The sequence below is a fragment of the Apostichopus japonicus genome, chromosome 3 (assembly GCF_037975245.1).
Source record: "Apostichopus japonicus isolate 1M-3 chromosome 3, ASM3797524v1, whole genome shotgun sequence".
Taxonomy (NCBI): Eukaryota; Metazoa; Echinodermata; class Holothuroidea; order Aspidochirotida; family Stichopodidae; genus Apostichopus; species Apostichopus japonicus.
The window spans coordinates 25,554,800-25,568,539 of record NC_092563.1 but is presented as its reverse complement, the minus strand read 5'-3'; the positions used below and the strand labels follow the sequence as shown (position 1 = coordinate 25,568,539).

The following is a 13,740-nucleotide window of genomic DNA, read 5'->3' as shown; positions in this document are numbered from 1 at the left end:
GCAACTTAAGTGGTTTCCAGGTTCATGTTATTGTTTTGTTTCTTATTTCTTTAGTATGTCATAGAGTAGTATTTTTTAGTCGTTGCTCTTTCATTCTAGACACTATCTCTTTGTAAGAGTGCTAATTACAATGGACAGCAGTATCCTTGGTAGGTTCATAAGGTAAATTGACCCCCTGCTATTCAGCATTTATCAATCTTGCTTAAATAGTATTTTACCTTTGGAAGTCTAATATCATCAGGAAAGTCCAGATTAATATGCTGAGATAGTTTAGTAGTAGTATGATAAGATCACTGTTTTTCAACGCACTGGTAGACAAATTCACACTTTATCCCTGTCTTGGAATGATATCTAAACTGTCCATGTTAGTGTAATATATTGTTACATTGTTGTTTGCAGTGCTAATTCCACATTTGCTGTATATGATGTTATCCTAAAAGTCTAAAACACCTGTCAAGATTGCATGTTGGTAAATAAAGATATGTGTGTTTGGTAAATTTGACTCTCTCAATGTGTTCCTCTTGGTATAACGTTTATTTTTTCATCTAAATCTCTTTCATGTACAACAAATTCCTCTCCACATATGATTCGCCCAGGATCACAAATTACTTTACCCATATATAGCAGCTTCATTTGAATAAATAATTTTTACTTTCAACCACAACTTTTTACCGTGTATACAAACTGTTATTTGGTAAATTAACGGAAACATTCTGTCTAGAAACGAAAAAAGTTCGACCAATATACAAAGGGTATTTTGAATGTTACATCACTTTTTCCATGTTGCCACATAAAATTCTACCTGAATAAATAGAAGTGAATCTGTTTCTACACAAACCGTAGTTGTGCATTTACAGTTGCTGTTGTACACTGATGAAAAAACAGATGGAAACTAATTGACAGCTTTTCTTTTGTAAATATACAGAGAAATTTTTTACAGTGTATATAGATACGGGAAATAGCTTTGTGAAAAAGAAAGGTTCACTATATAGGCTGTTCATACTAGGGTCTTAACAAGACTAGTGCAGAACATGCTACCCGCATAACTCCGAACCAATCAAATATGCATGCTGCCAAACAATGTTTAGTAGAAAGTCATAGCTTGAGATAGGAATACACAAGAGAGCTTCCCATAGCCTTTTTTTTTAGTACAGAAAACAGTCTGCATCAACTAACCACCTTTCCCAGAGCTTCTCGGCCTTTTGGCTAAGATCATGTGTAGTATCTGTTCCCTTCGGGAATGGTGATACACACCTGACGATGATCACACAGTCACAGTCCCGATGCAAGGGGACTGGGGCTGAGAGCGGATCAGTCGTTTGGTAGTTTGGTTTTCGTGCCCAGGTTCTTTCCTGGGTGACTTTTTCTTAAAAAGTACCACCTTTCCCAGAGGAGTTCATGTAGACTTGTATTGTCTTCAAAAATTTGTTATCATTCAAAAGTGGTCGTTTTTTGACATTTTGGCCCTTTTGTTTTCAAAAAAACATCGTGAGATCAGTAAGTGCCGTCAATCAACTTTACCTTTATCAGGAGCCTCAAGGACATGCATTGATTGGTAGCTCTGTAATTGGGGGAAATATCTCTGAGAATAGCCTGGTATTTCACCGGTTAATTAGCAATGAAGACAGGAGATACAAAATCTGAGATTACTATTTGACGTACAAAATTCAATAGTAGATAGTATTTAAAACCAACTTTATAGAAAAGCAAAATGTCAATTAAAGACAGGTATATCGACGATACTCGATAGGATGTAGTTGTCTTACTACGTGGGGTGATTTGCTTTCTCATTATATGATGTATGCCATAATGTGTTAACTTGCCGACAGTGCCAGCTTGACAAAGTAGCCGGATTCTCGTTTATGTAGTTCTATAGCTTATGCTCGTGCAGCACTTCACTGATTTTTGTATCTACTATATATATATATATATGTATGGTTAGATTCTTCCAACACTGCAGCGTACGGAAACGTTGTACTCAAAGCCGAAGCCAAAGTGAATTCAGCAGGTCACACATCCTGAGTCTATGTATGCTGTATACGATTTCGTACTGTAGCTTCAAATATCCCCCTATATAAGGGGATAGTTTCAAAAATAATTTCTCTGTGATTATAATTCTTCAATCAAAAATAGTTCGAAGACATGACGTGATGGTCCACAAAATGCAGTGGTGTGTAATGTCATTGTTATGTCTCTTCTACGCTTCCGTACTTAAAGACTTGTAATAATCATCGTAGTAATTTTTCTTGATTAGTTTTGGTCGGACGCACAATTGGGATCGCAACCTATTTTCCAACTCAACTCAACTCAACTCAATGCTACATCGTTTGGAAGCAATAATATGGTAAGTATGGTATGGTATCTAGGCTAAAGATAACAATTAGGGTATCACGTTTCATTACTGTCTGCATTTTGTAGCGACACAAACAAAATGTCACTTTCAAGCAACAGAAAGTTAACTTTTTCAGCTGACCGCACGCGGTTTGGGGCGAGTCTTCAATGCCTTTAAAGGGTGTGAAGACTCTCCCAAAAAGAAACATCTAATGCCGGTAATCTGACCTAGTTTCGAATATGGTGTAACATAAGTGTTAGATATCACCATCGATCCCAGAAAATACACACACAGCTTGCTTCCGTCGGTAATAAGACACTTGTGTACAGTCAGTACATACATCTTCGTTCAATATACACATCGAGTGTATAAAGGATATACAGCGATGGACATCTCAGGTCCATCTAAAGATAACAAAGTATCACGTTTCATTACTGTCTGCATTTTGTAGCAACACGAACAAAACTTCACTTGCAAACAACAGAAAGTTCACTTTTTCAGATGGCCGCACGCTGTTTGGGGCGAGTGTTCAATGCCTTCAAGTTAGACTGGTACTACTTGGATAGGCTTCATAATTATCGCACTTTCGTAATTGAAGCACCTTCAAATATTACTAGCAACGATACAGCAGTTACATCTTTCATGCGTTTGCATCCATATCAGGCATGTGCTGGACAAATTGTGGTTTGGCCATCCTCCCCTCAGTTTTGCACGTATTTTTGACATTTGGAAATCTTACTTGTTTAATACAGTGCACTTGTATATCCGTTTGGGATTAATTTGGATCTCATTCATTACTTTCACCGGATTCAACCTTATCAACCTTAACTGACTGGTGTAAACATCTTTCATGAGTTTGCATCCATATCAGGCATGTGCTGTACAAATTGTGGTTTTACCACAATATATATAAATAAATATATATATATATATGGCTACGAGAACATAAACAAATACTGAGAAGCGTTGGACAACAGAACGTTGTTTAATTTTGAATACTTAATATAGTGTTTCACACGAAACTACTCTTAATATTGTTGTAAAACCAACATTTTCTATGTATGAGGTATCACTTAGCTTTTCTAGGATAAACGAACCGCTGGGGTATTGAGTAAGCGTGGCAGTGTAAAACAAAATGTATGTAGAAACACTTGTTAATCTTGTGCAAATGGTTTCAACGTTGCGTATTACCTGAACTACATGCTATAACCTGGTTAATATTTAAATCAAAGGTATTGATAATTTAGCCGTATACACATATTAATTAAAGGAAGACGAAACTTTGTGTAACTTTGAAGAATTACATTTATTATCAAGCTTATACTTGAATGTGTTGTTGAATTTCTTGTACTGTGTCTTTATATTGGTAGGATAGCCTCTATTCAAACATGCCAAATTGTACCCTGCTCTTGCAAGTGACACCCTAAACATAACCAAAATTACCTCAACATGATACCTCTACTCTCTGGGACCTGACCTGTCTGAGTTTGAAAGTTCAGAGCATAGCAAACAGCATCCAGAGTCAATACTTACTCTTAACTTATCGACAAATGTGTCAATTTCGGGGGGTATGAAAGAACTTGACACAGCAAACATTTTGTGATCAAATTCTGCTCAATTGTACTTTGCTAGTCACAGAAACAATAAATATCTAGAGATCATTACATTTCTGAGGAACTACACATCTGAAAAACGCATACTGTTGAGTGATTTGGATTTTTCCTTGATAAACATTCATGTTGATCAAATCCTTAAAGGTTGTGAAGACTTGCTCAAGGCCTAAACACTGATGCTTTGTTCAAGAATGGTACTCAAATAGTCATGTTTCTTTTACTTCATTATTTAGAAACAGGCATTCTTTTTGTGAAGAATTTCTGGGCATTGTTACAGCTTTGGGAAGGATCATGGATAGTACATGAAATCAAGATACAATTCCGGGACACTATTTATCTAATTTCCTAATTAACCAAGCTAACGATGAAAATTTGTGCGCATATATATTTTTAGCAATTTAAGTCCTTTTATAAACCATCCTATTATACTCTGTATACCATAATGTAAATGTAAACTTGGTTAGGTAAACATGTGCAGAGTAAAGCTTCTACCCACATCTTTATAATCTAGCCAATTGGCTTGATCAGACATGATAGAATGTGAATATATTGTTTGCCCTTAATTTAATCACTTGTGGCCCCAATATTTGTGCTTGCTTTAACTGGTTTCAAAGTGACTGATACTGGTGAAATTAACACCAAATTGAACATATAGCATCTGATGTATGGTGTAGTTCAGCATGAAGTGATGTGTATCTTGAACTGGTATACTAAATTTCTCTTTAACTTTCATCTACTTCTTGGTGTTAAAAAGGTGACTCTGCTGGAAATTAGACGGGAAATTTCCTTCTATAGTCAACAAAACTTGTAAGCCATATTTGTTTTTGGTCTCTGATATATTTAAGATCACGATTACTTCATTATTTAGAAACAGGCATTCTTTTTGTGAAGCTTTTCTGGGCGTTGTTACAGATTTGGAAGGATCATGGATAGTACATGAAATCAAGGTACAATTCCGGGACACTATTAATCTAATTTCTTCATTAGCCAAGCTAACGATGCACTGGTTAGGAAGGCTTATAAAGAAGGCATTCTTGTTGAATCAAAATATATTCCTAGAGCTGCAACTAATGTTCAATTGCTGCAGTGAAACAAGGAAACATTGATTTTGTATTTTGAGGCATTTTCATGAATTGTTCCACCCATTGTTTGGAATTATAAGTAAATTTTAGGTTCCCGGACAATTTCCCCCTGGACGATTTCCCCCCGGACTATTACCCCCCGGACGATTCCCCCTCGGACAATTCCCGCCCGGACAATTCCCAACCCTGACATTTGCCCCCCGGACAATTCCCACCCGGACAATTGCCAACCCTGACAATTGCCCCCCCGGACAATTCCCACCCGGACAATTGCCAACCCTGACAATTGCCCCCCGGACAATTCCCACTCCGGACAATTCCCACCCATGACAATTGCCCCCAGGACAATTTCTCCCCGGACAATTTCCCCCCGGACAATCCCCTTCCTCGGAAATTTCGACGATTGATTGACAGCCGATGTAGGCGGGGCTAAGGAGATTTCAGTTTTGGTTTCGATGGCAATCGTAACAATTCCTGTTGCCTCTGGCAAGGCATAAAAAAGATTCAAATAAAAGCCTCTACCCGGAAACAAATGCAGCTAAAGTGCGCGCGAAGTGCGCAGAAAATGTTAAGATTATCTAGCTAACATACATGTGCAAGGAGTAATTAATTCTCACAGCATCAATGCAGCTTGTGCGCGCGAAGCGTACCAAATCTCTTTTTTCCAAAAATTTACCAAATTGACGCCCAAAATATTATCATTGTGTCAGTTAAGCTATAGTATACACAATGCACGCGAAACAAGAAAGTGTTTTGGTACTTTGTCCCTAAACTACAGTCGTTTTGCTATTTAAGCTTTTCAATTCAACTGTGGTCGTATGTTTTCTACATTGCAAAATTATTACATTGGTAGCGTGACAGGACGGAAGTGGTTATTCAGATCTCTATGTAAGTAGACCAAAGTAAACCCATATCTCACTCCTTTATGTTGAAAAAAATTAAGCGAAAGTCAGTCTCTACAGGGCAGACATGGTTTACACACAGAAAGCGGAAATAAATAAATATATCACTAATGCACGAGAATCTCGCACAAAGGTACGCGTTGTTCGTATCTTTAACTTCGTGAATATTTTTTCTCAAGTGAGTTGGACCTGTTGGTTATGCTAATATAAAATAATATCGTTCACACGCACAGTTTTTATTGGTACTTAGCGTTATAAAATCGTCCCAATTGGGTGCTCCCGATTGACAATTTTCTTTGGGCTATTGTCAGGGGGAAATTGTCCGGGGGGGGGGGGGGAGAATAGTCCGGGGGGAAATTGTCCGGGAGGGTTATTGACCGGGGGGTAATTGTCCGGGGGGAAGTCGTCCGTGATGGGAATTGTCCGGGGGGGAATTGTCTGGGGTGGGAACTGTCCGGGGTGGGAATTGTCTGGGTGGGAATTGTCCGGGGGGTAATTGTCCAGGGGGGAGTTGTCTGGGGGGTAATTGTCCGGGGGGTAATTGTCCAGGGGGGAGTTGTCCGGTCACCAAATTTTAATGTATGTACAAAGTAATGGGGCTAACAAACTTGTATTTCAATCTATCGGATACTGAATCGAATCAAACCATCAATGAACCTACATAGATGAAGAATAGAACTAACTAAGGGAGATATTGACTAAAGCTGTCATTTAAAAGAAAATTTTTGCGCATATATTTTTAGCAATTAAAGTCCGTTTATTAACCATCCTATCATACACATGTATACCATAATGTAAATGTTGAAACAGGGTTAGGTAAACATGTGCAGAGTATAGCTTCTACACACATCTTTTTAATCTAGCCTTGGCTAGATAAGACATGACAGAATTTGAATATATTGCTTGCCCTTAATTTAATCACTTGTGACTGATACTGGTGAAATTAACACCAAATTGATCATATAGCATCTGATGTATGGTGTAGTTCAGCATGGGAAGAGATGTGTACCTTGAACTGGTATACTAAATTTCTCTATAACTTTCATCTACTTCTTGGCCTTAAAAAGGTGACTCTGTTGTAAATTAGACGGAAACTTGCCTTCTATAGTCACCATAACTTGTTAGCCATAATTGTGTTTGGAATCTGATATATTTAAGATCACGATTACTTCATTATTTAGAAACAGGCATTCTTTTTGTGAATATTTTCTGGGCATTGTTACAGCTTTGGGAAGGATCATGGATAGTGCATTAAAGCAAGGTACAATTCCGGGACACTATTAATCTAATTTCCCAATTAACCAAGCTAACGATGAAAATTTGTGCGCATATATATTTTTAGCAATTTAAGTCCTTTCATAAACCATCCTATTATACTCTGTATACCATAATGTAAATGCAAATTTGGTTAGGTAAACATGTGCAGAGTAAAGCTTCTACCCACATCTTTATAATCTAGCCAATTGGCTTGATCAGACATGAAAGAATGTGAATATATTGTTTGCCCTTAATTTAATCACTTGTGGCCCCAATATTTGTGCTTGCTTTAACTGGTTTCAAAGTGACTGATACTGGTGAAATTAACACCAAATTGATCATATAGCATCTGATGTATGGTGTAGTTCAGCATGGGAAGAGATGTGTATCTTGAACTGGTATACTAAATTTCTCTATAACTTTCATCCACTTATTGGCCTTAAAAAGGTGACTCTGCTGGAAATTAGACGGGAACTTTCCTTTTATAGTCAACAAAACTTGTAAGCCATATTTGTTTTTGGTCTCTGATATATTTAAGATCACGATTACTTCATTATTTAGAAACAGGCATTCTTTTTGTGAATATTTTCTGGGCATTGTTACAGCTTTGGGAAGGATCATGGATAGTGCATTAAAGCAAGGTACAATTCCGGGACACTATTAATCTAATTTCCCAATTAACCAAGCAAACGATGAAAATTTGTGCGCATATATATTTTTAGCAATTTAAGTCCTTTTATAAACCATCCTATTATACTCTGTATACCATAATGTAAATGTAAACTTGGTTAGGTAAACATGTGCAGAGTAAAGCTTCTACCCATATCTTTATAATCTAGCCAATTGGCTAGATTATAAAGACGTGGGTAGAACAAGACTAGTGCAGAACATACTACCCGCATAACTCCGAACCAATCAAATATGCATGCTGCCAAACAATGTTTTGTAGAAAGTCATAGCTAGAGATAGGAATACACAAGAGAGCTTCCCATAGCTTTTTTTTTTAGTACAGAAAACAGTCTGCATCAACTAACCACCGTTTCCAGAGGAGTTCATGTAGACTTGTATTGTCTTCAAAAATTTGTTATCATTCAAAAGTGATCGTTTTTTGACATTTTGACCCTTTTGTTTTCAAAAAAACATCGTGAGACCAGTAAGTGCCGTCAATCAACTTTACCTTTATCAGGAGCCTCAAGGACATACATTGATTGGTAGCTCTGTAATTGGGGGAAATATCTCTGAGAATAGCCTGGTATTTCAGTGGTTAATTAGCTATGAAGACGGGAGATTAAAAATCTGAGATTACTATTTGACGTACAAAATTCAATAGTAGATAGTATTTAAAACCAACTTTATAGCAAAGCAAAATGTCAATTAAAGACAGGTATATCGACGATACTCGATAGGCTGTAGTTGTCTTAGTACGTGGGGTGATTTTGATGCCATTCTAATATGCTAACTTGCCGACAGTGCCAGCTTGACAAAGTAGCCGGACTCTCGTTTATGTAGTTCTATAGCTTATGCTCGTGCAGCACTTCACTGGTTTTTATCTACTATATATATGGTTAGATTCTTCCAACACTGCAGCGTACGGAAACGTTGTACTCAAAGCCGAAGCCAAAGTGAATTCAGCAGGTCACACATCCGGAGTCTTTGTATGCTGTCAGGGCGTAGCAAGGATTTTCAAAGTTGTAGGCACGACTATCTGAGCGGATCGCCACCATCAGTTGGCACGGAGCGTAAAAGAAAATTTTTGGTTTTACAAACCCCCCTGATGACCGGAAACGGCCCTTCCCGAGTGTTCATTTTGGTTCCCTGGCCTCTTATAAAGTAACTTGAGACACATCATTCAATATCACTTTAACCCCCCCCCCCCCAAAAAAAGAGTTAAAAAAGTACTTAATTCAATACTACATAATGTATTTAAAATTAGCAAGGTATATGTACAGAGTAAGCCAGTAACAACAGTGCTGCAGCTCTATAAAGTCTGTTAATCAACGATAAGCTTATTTGATTGTGGAATGTTTCTCAACTGAAATATTATCTGCGTAAACGGGTTCTAACTAGATTAACTAGTTACAAATCTGACAAGATCAGATCCTAGTCTTTTTCAGCGGGTAGAGTGTTGATTAAAACGGTACGCGATAGAAATGACAGCCTAGATGACAGAGAATAGGTCACCTAATTTAGCCATATTCTTGCTACGTTCATTTCAATAGTTTTTCCTGTCTAGGCTCTAAAACTCGTCCAGCAAGCTTATGGATTTGAGTTATGGATGTTTAAAAAAAAAGTAAACTTGGCTAAAAAAAGTGTAGGCCCGGGCCTACAGTGCTACATACTGGCTACGCCCCTGGAGCCTGTATATGATTCTTTCATAAGTTCGTCCTAAGTATTTCCGGGACACATTTCGTACTGTAGCTTCAAATATCCCCCTATATAATGGGACAATTTCAAAAATAATTTCTCAATGATTATAATTATCCAATCAAAAATTGTTCGAAGACATGAAGTGATGGTCCACAAAATGCAGTGGTGTGTAATGTCATTGTTATGTCTCTTCTACGCTTCCGTACTTAAAGACTTGTAATAATCATCGTAGTAATTTTTCTTGATTTTAAAGACTCTAGGCCTACATGCAGCCAGGGACGTCGCTAGAGGGGGGTGTGGGGGTGTCTCCCCCCCAATCTTGGTAAAAATGACGATAGTTGGAAAATTTGAGTGCGACAGTCGGAATTTCCGACTGTCGCCAGCTTCAATTCGGAATTTCCGACTGTCGCGCTCTAATTTTTCTGACTGTCGCACTCTTATTTTCATATGTTCTTGTAATTTGTGAGTGACATAAAATTTTCGATCAAAATTGACCTCAAAAGGGGGGGGGGGAGCGACTGCTCCCCCCCTTTTGAGTGTCGAAAAAAATGTTTAAAAACTGTTGTTTTTTAGCATGGTATTTTGTCAGTGCTCTTTTGATCTTGAATACTCGTCAACTCCGTTAACTCGATTATAATCGTAATAACATGCAGGCCTACTGATCCAACTACTTACTTAGTTTGGCAGATGCAATTAGATAAATTTAGCCTATAGCCTATTTCAAACCTACAGTTGGACACTGCGTAATAAAATACATATTGCCTACCTAACCTCACTCGATGGAATGTCACGAACCGTATGCACAACGACGACGACAAGTTCGTTCTCATCCGTTCTATGATTCGTCCTAAGTTGTTGCACGAACAGCATGTTATAAAGCTAAGCTAGCAATCGTACGTGATACGCACTTCCTATAAACAATTATTACACTGTTAATACACGGAGATAACGATATTTTTTTAGGCCACTGCAAATCTGGCTGTCTTACAAAATATGAAAGTTTATATTGTCCATCAATTAAGTTCGTCAAATGTATTTAAGTCCAGACATTGGACAATAAACAAGAATCATCCTTCTGGAAAAATTGTAAAAGAGCACTATGTTTGTCTTTCTGATATATTATGTAAAAGAACATGTAAAAGAATTCAAACAGGAAACAAAATCTGCTGATAATATGATATCATATGATAATGATGAAACTGGCAACAAATTGCACCAGATCGGATCTAAGAACCTTCAATTGTTCAAAAAAAATCTCGGACACCCCCTCCCCTTAGACCCCTCCCCCATATCAATCGCAAAAAGTGCTTCCCCTTTCAAATTCCTGGCTACGACGTTGGTATATACATTGTCTCTATGGTATACAATTAAAACACTAAATGCTAATCTACGGAAGTTTAAAAGTACCATCAACATAAGCAAAAACTTTGCCCCATAAGGTACAAATGTATTGAAAAAGTTCGAAACAAAAGTGCAGTCGCTAAAGATGGGGTGTCTGACTGACACTGACCGTATCGTTGACGATGAGTGCGGGGGGGGGGGGGGGGTTACAAGGCAGCAGTCGGAATTTTCTGACTCCAAAACCCATCCAGTTGGAATTTCAGCCACTACACCCCCAATCATCAGGCCTTAGCTACGTCCCTGCATGCAGCCCCATATTAGCCTCCAGTGGGGTCTTTGAATCGTCTGTTACAGCTCCCTGGTCATATATGTAGGTGACTGAAAAGATGAATTTCTCCGAACGGTCGGACGCACAATTGGGATCGCGACCTATTTCCCAGAGATGACAGACTCACACTTGACCTTTGTTAACCACGATGCGCTATGTGCACGCAGGGGAACATTTTTTAGCCTAACTTGTTTTGCAATGGTAATGAGCAATGTACTTCGAAATGTGAACTTGCTGATTTCAACTCAATGCTACATCGTTTGGAAGCAATAATATGGTAAGTATGGTATGGTATCTAGGCTAGATCGCTCGCTGTATTGTCCTTGGATCAGATTTACGTAAACGTACCCAAACCTGGCCAATACTAATTACTTGTATTACTCACATAGTCTCAAACTGTTCAAAGTGTGGTAGCTTCATAGAGTCTATGGGTAGCTTATACTTTATACCAGCCTATTTACGTAGAGCTAGTACTAGTAACTAGTAGTAGTAGCAAGGTGGGCTCATAATTGACGCACTTAATTTTAATGGGTGTGAAGATTTGCGCAAACAGAAACGACTAATGCCGGTAATTTGACCTAGTTTCGAATGAGGTGTAACAGAAGTGTTAAACACCACCATCGATCCCAGAAAATGCACACACAGCTTGCTACCGTCTGTAATTAGACACTAGTGTACAGTCAGTACAGCTCTGCTGTCAATACCCACAGCACAGTATACAAACTATATAGGGATGGACATCTCAGGTCCAGCTAAAGATAACAATTAAGGTATCACGTTTCATTACTCTCTGCATTTTGTAGCGACACAAGCAAAACGTTTCTTTTTGCGCAAGTCTAATTCACACCTTTTAAGGATTTGATCAACCATGTTTATCAAGGAAAAATCCAAATCACTCAACAGTATGCATTTTCAGATGTGTAGTTCCTCAGAAATGTAATGATCTCGAGATATTTATTGTTCTTGTGAAGCTTATCCTAGTTTGTTATGGTTATTATGACGTCACCCATGGCTCGCGCATTGGTGGTTTGCGCTGTGGTGTGGCGGGATATGAATCTCGCGCTATTAGAAGCGTATGTTTGTTTTAAATGATTCGGGGTTGGAAGACAGCCAAACTGGTTCAAATTGGTTGAGTGCCCATTTGCATGTGCTCATCTGCATATCAGGTTGGCACTCAACCAATCAAGAGTTTGGTGAGGGGTGAGTTATAAGTTTAGACCAATCGGGTTCAAGGGCAGAGCGTGTGCCCTGTGCATCGCGTCGTAATTTGTTATTTTGGAATCAGGGATTTAAGTGTCTCATAAAGACATATCGGGGAGTTTAAGTTTATCATCCAAAGTCTACGGACGTAGAACAGTAGGCTCCCTAATTATATTTACGTCTGTAGACTTCGGGCTCTGTACATTTTAATTATCCAAAGTATAGTTTTATTCAGAATCAATCAAAGAAGATATATATTTATCAAGTACCCGCTTTTCCCTTATTATTTCCTGTTTCACACTCGGTTAGACGTTATCAGTGTAAGGCCCGGCTTACCGTTCCCGAACTACCTAAATAAGCCTTACATTCTGTGCCTAGCAAAGTACAATTGAGTAGAATTTGATCACAAAATTTTTGCTATGTCAAGTTCTTTCATACCCCGAAATTGACACATTTGTCGATAAGTTAAGAGTAAGTATTGACTCTGGATGCTGTTTGCTATGCTCTGAGCTTTGAAGCTCAGACAGGTCAGGTCCCAGAGAGTAGAGGTATCATGTTGAGGTAATGTTGGTTATGTTTAGTGTGTCACTTACAAGAGTAGGGTACAATTTGGCGTGTTCGAATAGAGGCTGTCCCACCAATATAAAGACACAGAACAAGAAATTCAACAACACATTCAAGCTTGATAATAAATGTAATTCTTCAAAGTTTCGCCTTCCTTTAATAAGTATGTGTATAAGGCTAAATTATCAGTACCTTTGATTTAAAATATTAACCAGGTTATAGCATGTAGTTCAGGTAATACGCAACGTTGTTCAAACCATTTGCACAAGATTAACAAGTGTTTCTACATACATTTTGTTTTACACGGTAACGCTTACTCAATACCCCAGCGGTTCGTTTATCCTAGAAAAGCTAAGTGATACCTCATACATAGAAAATGTTGGTTTAACAACAATATTAAGAGTAGCTTCTTGTGAACACTATATTAAGTATTCAACGAGGTTCCGTTGTCCAACGCTTTATACAACAGTATTTGTTTATGTTCTCGTAGCCATATAGATGTTTACACCAGTCAGTTAAGGTTGATAAGGTTGAATCCGGTGAAAGTAATGAATGAGATCCAAATTAATCCCAAACGGATATACAAGTTGCACTGTATTAAACAAGTTAGATTTCCAAATGCCAAAAATACGTGCAAAACTGAGGGGAGGATGGCAAAACCACAATTTGTACAGCACATGCCTGATATGGATGCAAACTCATGAAAGATGTAACTGCTATATCGTTGCTAGTAATATTTGAAGGTGCGTCAATT

The 13,740-nt window shown here is 38.1% G+C and overlaps 1 protein-coding gene and 1 pseudogene across 3 annotated transcripts in view; both read left to right on the top strand.

Annotated features, from left to right (window-relative positions):
• Positions 1 to 1,174: 1,174 nt before the first annotated feature.
• The window catches only part of LOC139965616 (glyoxylate reductase/hydroxypyruvate reductase-like), a 36,178-nt gene continuing 23,612 nt past the window's right edge, over positions 1,175 to 13,740 (top strand). Inside the window, exons 1-2 of one of the 3 annotated variants that reach the window (XM_071968165.1) lie at positions 1,175 to 2,311; positions 11,472 to 11,499. In XM_071968165.1, coding sequence (XP_071824266.1) covers positions 11,497 to 11,499 — 3 coding nt within the window. In that variant the 5' untranslated portion in view covers positions 1,175 to 2,311; positions 11,472 to 11,496. Of the gene's footprint in view, positions 2,345 to 11,366; positions 11,500 to 13,740 lie in introns of those variants that run through there. The other 2 variants (XM_071968166.1, XM_071968164.1) reach the window with 2 other exon arrangements.
• Positions 1,187 to 1,400, top strand: LOC139965863 (U2 spliceosomal RNA; annotated as a pseudogene).